Source organism: Malus sylvestris, chromosome 2 (genome assembly GCF_916048215.2).
Source record: "Malus sylvestris chromosome 2, drMalSylv7.2, whole genome shotgun sequence".
In the NCBI taxonomy this organism is placed as follows: Eukaryota; Viridiplantae; Streptophyta; class Magnoliopsida; order Rosales; family Rosaceae; genus Malus; species Malus sylvestris.
In genome coordinates, this window is record NC_062261.1 from 7,908,772 (window position 1) to 7,915,326 (window position 6,555).

The following is a 6,555-nucleotide window of genomic DNA, read 5'->3' on the forward strand; positions in this document are numbered from 1 at the left end:
AATTCTTCTTCTTCTTTCTTCTCTGCGACAACGACGCTGTCATGTTTTGTGTTGTAAACTGAAATATAGAAAGGAACGAAATTACCCGAAAAATGTAGAAGCTTTGAGTGGTGAATGATTATTGGGATGAGTCGCGGACTAAGTCGCTCTTTTTAAGATGTTTCGCGACTCTGCCCAAAGTGTGCAAGCAGTTCACAAACACCACGTTGTCCCAAGGATAAAACAGCCCAGAACCTTCTTCTGATAAGATTTTTCCTTGCACACCAGAAGAACCTTCGAACTTACACCTTTCCGATATGTTGCTTTTTAAATCAATACATGTAAAACTTTTTTTTTATTCATACACTTTTTGCCATTCACCTAACTAATATATATATATATATATATATATATATATATATATATATATATATATATAAAGAAATAGCCGTTGGAGGGTGTGAAACCATAAGAAATCAAGGGAGTTTATGGGGGTGTAAAACGGTCTGCAATCAAAGGAGTTATTAGTGGTGCAATGCTGTAGGAAATCAAAACAGACAAAAGATAAAAACCACAACGGGACAATCAAAACGTAATTCAAGTTCAAACCGAAAATAAAAACAAAACGATTTAATTGCATAAGTCAAAATCAATTGACTTTTAATATTGATAATAAAGCAAAACGTTATGTATATAATATTGGTAGTAAAACATAAATATATTTAATTAACTTCAACATTTTGAAACATCTGAGCCCCTCTCAACCCTCCCGTTGCCAACAACATAGCAGCTTTTTCTCATTCCGATGGCGTCATGGTCATTTGGTCATTTTCCTAGCCGTTCAACTTTTAATTGAACGAACGTGATTAAAGAATCTGAAGAGAATCATATTTCATGAATCATACAGATTTTGGTGTGAAATTCTATAATATCTATTTAGCTTTTGGGGGGAATAAACTTTATTGATTGAAAATTACAAGTAATCCAATTAAAATTAAAATAAATAAATAAATTGAAACATGACAGTGAGGAAGGCACGTGAACATGTACATAAAGCAAGTCCTTTTCGTAATCAAAGGTGAGCAGGAAAAATTGCTAATCCATCCGTACGTGTTGATAATACAGAGATATTTGGCATCTGATGCTGAAAAAAATAGGGAAATAAAAAATAAAAAATAAAAAAAAGGAAGGAATGAAAGAGAGAGAGAGAGCAGAGAATCAACTGGTACAAATAAAACAAAAACAGAACACCAGCAAGAAGGTAAGCTCCCCCCCCCCCTCACCTCTCATATTTTCCTCTTAATTTTCTGTAATAATTTTGTTGCCTGTTAATTTTGTTGCCTCTTAATTTTCCGGTCCTTTTGAAATCATGTATGCCACCCTTGATCTGTTGTATAACTGGAAAAGTAATATTGGACTGCAGATAGGTTCTGTTTTCGAGTATGTGAACGAGAAACCAGTCTTCGGAATCTTGAGTTCAGACAGCATATTTTATGCTCCAGTGCTTGGATTTTTTGCTTTTACTGGCATCCCCACTTCTGTAAGTTGTTCTATTTCTTTGATCTTTTTTATTTGGTTTGATTTGCACAATCAGTTTAACTACTGTGCTATGCCAAACCACCGAAAAATACGCTTCAAGGGGTCAATAATATATGTTAAGGTCGTATGTATGATTGTGTTTGTGGATGATATGAACTCAATCTCCTTCTTGGCTCCGTAATGTGGATGTTGAATGCAGGCATTCCTGTGGTTCAAATCTGTTCAAACTGCTAACAAGGAAGCTGAGGAGCAAGACAAGAGGGATGGCTATCGATAGGGTAAAAAACAGCACATTCAATGCATTAACCACCATCCATACTTATCTCAACTGGCGTATTCCATTCTTTTTCTTAATCCTATGTTATGGTATTAGTTATTTAATTTTGTTTAGATAAGATATCAGTTAATTACAGTCCACATCAAAGCTCCAAAGTCACCCACAAAGGTAGATGATACCGATTATTCTCCAGTTGTTTTCTTGATTCTTTCCAGGAAAGTGGCATGATTGATGATCATATATGTTGATCTTGTCCCGTTGGTTGTCATGGTATAAACTATTAGATGTATCTGATGGTTACTGTGGTTTTAGTTATTCTAGACATAGGGGACACTAATGAAATAAACTATGCAGCTCACACATTGCCGTCCTAGACGTCTCATTCTGCTAAATCGAACTCTTTGAATAGATAATAGTTTCAAATGCAGGATTTAACCAATTGCATCTTGTTTCTCGGCTTTCAGCATCGAATATCTTGGTGAGCTCCATACGTTCAATCCAGATAAACCAGCATAAGAAGTATGGTATTTGCCGATGAAATTATCACTGTTGATCTCATAGGAACACAATTCTCCAGTGAAACATATCATCTGTTGTAGTTACCTGCAAACAAATGAATCTCATGTGTATAAATACCTCTGCACATACCTAGAATGAAAAGAACTATCGAAACTTTCGACGGAATGAAATTGTTTTGGTCATTACTTAAAAAGGAGGTGACCCCAAGCCAACAAGGCTCCCTGCTTTGCCGGGATGGGGGCGAACATCTATAGTACGCAACCTTACCCTTGCTTTGCAAAGATGCTGTTTTTACGACTCAAATCTGTGACCTTTTGATCACAACTCTCTTTGAATATTAGCAGAAAGCACGATGTGACAAGTACATAGGTTTAAACGTTGGGCTTCTGTGTCTTCTTCAACGGAACCACCTAGGTTTTTTTTTATTCGTTTTCGATCATCAAATGTGGGAGCATAGTGTTTGTCTTTGTCGTGTCTTTCGATTTATAACACCACGTGTTCCTCCGAGCTTGTGGAAAATTGAAGAAGCCACACTCCCCAGATCCGATTGCTGCAGTAAATTTTTTCCATCTCTTTCCCATGGATACTTCTCATCAAACACTTAAAACCCCAGTTGAACACAAGCTTCCTGTAACTGACGATGAGAATTACACGAAGACCGAGCAAGCGCAGAGAGCTCAGTGGCTCAGAGCTGCTCTTCTGTGAGAAAGCGACGGGTTGCTGTCAACCACGTCGCTGATGCTTGGTGTCGGGGCAGCTAAGGTAGATCGTTGGACGATGATCTTATCCAGCATAGCGGGAGCTGTTGCAGGAGCTTGTAGCATGGCTGTGGGGGAGCTTGTTTCAAAGTTTCAACACAAAGAGATATCGAAAAGACTTCTCTTTTAAGACAGAGCAGTTTAAAAACTGAGATAGGTAAGAAAGAGCGGAATGAAAAATTTAACATAACCATTTCAATTGAACTGACTCCTTCAAGGGTAATCCCATCTGGAAATTCACCATCCAAGCTGCCGGAGCAGCCGGAGAAAGCGAGGAAGATTACTGCCGTTGAGATCACACAATTTAGTGAAGGGGAGGAGTCATTGCCGAGTTCACACCAGGCAGCATCTGCATCAGCGTTGGCATTTCTGTGTGGCTCACTTGTGCCTTTACACTCAGCCGTGTTTATTCCTCAAAATGCTATAAGAATCGCGGTGGTTGTGGTGGTGGCTTCAATAGCTCTGGCTTTCTTTGGCGGCGTGGGTGGGAGCTCGTATGGGTGGATCCCCGGCCATGCCATCTGCATTTAGGGTTTTAGTTGGAGGGTGGATTGCCAAGGCAATCACTTACGGCTTGCTTCATGCCATTTGAAAAAGAAAGTCCCAACACAAAGAACTGATAGATTCTGTATCCAGAATTTACGACACAACATATATGGTTATGCATATATTTATTGTGCAAGTCGAGAAGATCTTTCGGCATCCCAGTCGTAGTTCAAATTTCTCTCGTGCAAGTCCGGGTTTTCATAGAATTCTCAAGGTTGAATTTAGACTTTTTGTCTTGTTAAATAACAAATTACAATGAATGATGAATGTAATCAAGTTTAGAGACGTGAGATTAAATTACAAAAAAGAATAAATAAATTTCTTAAACAATTCCAAGTGGATATTGTTTAGAGCGATGTAATCTAGGAAACAATGAACCTAATTACAAGAAATCAGACTAATTATAAGCTTAATTAGCTTAATATATTCATAATCTTGTCATGCGAGATGTAACAAGTTTGGAACCTTTGAAAAACTTACTCCAAGAAATTCGGGTAATGATTCCGATAAAATTGGACCGATACAGATAAAATTAGCATACCGTTTTGAAAAGAAACTCGGATACAACTAAGTAATGTCAAAGCTTGACCAAATGTTAGAGATGCAGCGCGGGGACGTGCTGGGGTCGCGGGTGGGCTGGCAGACGCTGGGTCACGACTTACTCCTCACGAGCTTAGGCTCGATTGGGCAAGCAATGAGCTGGGCCTAGGCCGCCTGCCTGTGGGCCAGTTCTATTGGGCTTCAGTGGGCCTGGGCCTACTATGAAGCTAAGCTTGCTGCTGCAGTGGGCTGGGCCTTTTTCCCAGAGTTTTGGGCCTTTGTAAGGGCAGTGATGCATGCATCTGGGCCGTGGCTGCTGGGTTGCAGAGACGGTGATGGCATGGCTCCACGGCGGTGAGGCTTATCCCACTGTTGCGTTGAGCCTTTAGGATTGTCGTCTCGGGGCTATGTTTTCGTCTACTCTTCGGTCCAAATCCTTGTACGTACGGGGTTTTGTTCGTCGTGATTTCTAAATTTCCTACCATTGTATCCTTTCTCTAGGGATTGATCAAGAAACTTTTCTAGGAAAAATTAATTGATACGACGTGTGAGAAATTCAGCGTAATAGAAAATTCAATAAATCAAATGCAAGAGGCTTATTCAAGTATTTGAATTAGCTCTCAATGAAAGCACCAATTGTCGATGCAATTTTTTGTCATCTCTGGCTTTGACGAAAATGCACCTGCAAAATAATGAGCACCTTTGATCAAGAACCTAAGCCTCCCACTCCACCGAGGTGGGGGGTTAAGCCAATGGATCTTCAATGCCTAAGTTAGTTTCTCTGATAAGAGTAATTAAAGTGTTTAGGGATTTTTAGGGTTGTAAAAACTTACCAAAATTTGGTAGAATAAGGGCTATATACAGGGGAGTGGCTGGCTATGGTGTTAGGGTTTTGCCATACACATGGTGGCATCCTATTTGCCAAAGTTTCATAGAAAAATATTCTTAAGATATTAAATAGAAAATAATATTTTGAGATAATGGAGTAATTATCCCTAATTGATTTAAATATGAATTACTTGAATAGAGTTAATCTTCAATTGGGAATGTATTAAAGATATGATTTGGGTAATTAATTCTTATCTTTAATACTATGACGTTTCCTTGTTAGGGGCAAGTGAGCTGTGGGCAGTCGCATTCAGCTGCAGGGTGTGAGCTGCGCGTGGGAGTATCTGATGAGCCTGATCATTTGATGAGTACAATCTTGTCTTTCTTGAACAAAAGTCCACGTATCATCTCTAAAATTTTTGGGATTATTTTTAGCTCCATAAAGAGGACCAAAAATTCAAACCCAAGATTGGAAAAATCACAAAGTACCTCGCCGCATCTAAATTAGAATAATAAATTCTTATGCAAACATTCAATTTGGTTTGATTAATGGTGATGGGCGGTGATGGTTTGGGGTAATGAGATTGGGGTTATGTGAGAGAGAGGGGGTAAGGTGGTGGGTCAATGTGGCATGTAAGGATGGGAATGGGGAGGGATTTCGTCTTTTCTTCTCTGTTTTTGTTGATAATAAAAAAATTAAACTGTCAAAGAAAGAAAAGATAAAAGAATGGAATAACCTTTTATCATTGTTTATGGATGAGATTATGGGAGAAATTTCGATTTAGACTATCATTGAAAGCAAACTTCACCACTAGGTAAAGATTAACAGTTTCACCACATGACTATGAAAAAAATTTAGCCTATAATTAATGATACACAAAAGAAAAGAGCGAACATAAAAAAGGAAAAATTGGCCTTTACGGAAGAGGAATAATTAGTCTCGTTGGAAAAATTGGCCTTTACGAAATAGGACTCATTAGTCTCATTGGGACCAGTTGTGAATGAGATTGGTCGAACATATGTTCGTCATGTTTAGTAGAAAGGCTAAATTGGAAAATTTGTCTTTGTGAACTATCGCATAATGGTTTAGTAATTGGAAATGAATTTCAGGTCTAATTTTTATATTGTATATCTTGAGTTCGATTATTGGCATTATTGAAATATAAGATGATGGTTAGGATGAGATTGAAATGTCTCTGTAAACTTTCTAGACCTCCAAAAAGATAAGACTATCATGGTGAATCACCAAGTGATCCCTTTAAAAAAATTATATTTGTGGTGTTGTAAAATGTCAATGTTAGTTATGTAGTTAATAAACTCCCAATAATACCCTTGTGATTAAAGATAAAAGTCCATTTCAGTCTAAATCCAACTTTTCATTCAAGCTCTCTGTAATTCGAACCGATATGCGTACGACTTAACACCATTGGTTTTGCCAACGTCTTTCTTCCTATATTGCTAACATTAACATTTCACGGACCGTACTTCAAAATTTAATATTGTATCAACTACCCGTTTGGAACAATAAATTCATTTTACTTGGATGGTAGTAGAGCAAACATTTATGAA

The 6,555-nt window shown here is 38.0% G+C and overlaps 1 protein-coding gene and 1 pseudogene across 1 annotated transcript; both read left to right on the plus strand.

The window, feature by feature from the left end:
- Nucleotides 1-1,333: 1,333 nt before the first annotated feature.
- LOC126608624 (uncharacterized) lies at nt 1,334-2,063 on the plus strand. The gene is made up of 2 exons (XM_050276583.1): nt 1,334-1,519; nt 1,718-2,063. Exons 1-2 carry the CDS (start codon nt 1,349-1,351, stop codon nt 1,793-1,795), a joined length of 249 nt encoding a protein of 82 aa, XP_050132540.1. The 5' UTR covers nt 1,334-1,348; the 3' UTR covers nt 1,796-2,063.
- A 196-nt stretch (nt 2,064-2,259) lies between these two features.
- Nucleotides 2,260-5,092, plus strand: LOC126608614 (vacuolar iron transporter homolog 2-like; annotated as a pseudogene).
- Nucleotides 5,093-6,555: the final 1,463 nt, after the last annotated feature.

Bases quoted from the DNA above. Each gene is read 5' to 3' on its own strand.
- LOC126608624 (XM_050276583.1), top strand. From the start codon at position 1,349: ATGTATGCCACCCTTGATCTGTTGTATAACTGGAAAAGTAATATTGGA. The intron at 1,520-1,717 runs GTAAGTTGTTCT...TGTTGAATGCAG, and splicing joins TTACTGGCATCCCCACTTCT to GCATTCCTGTGGTTCAAATC.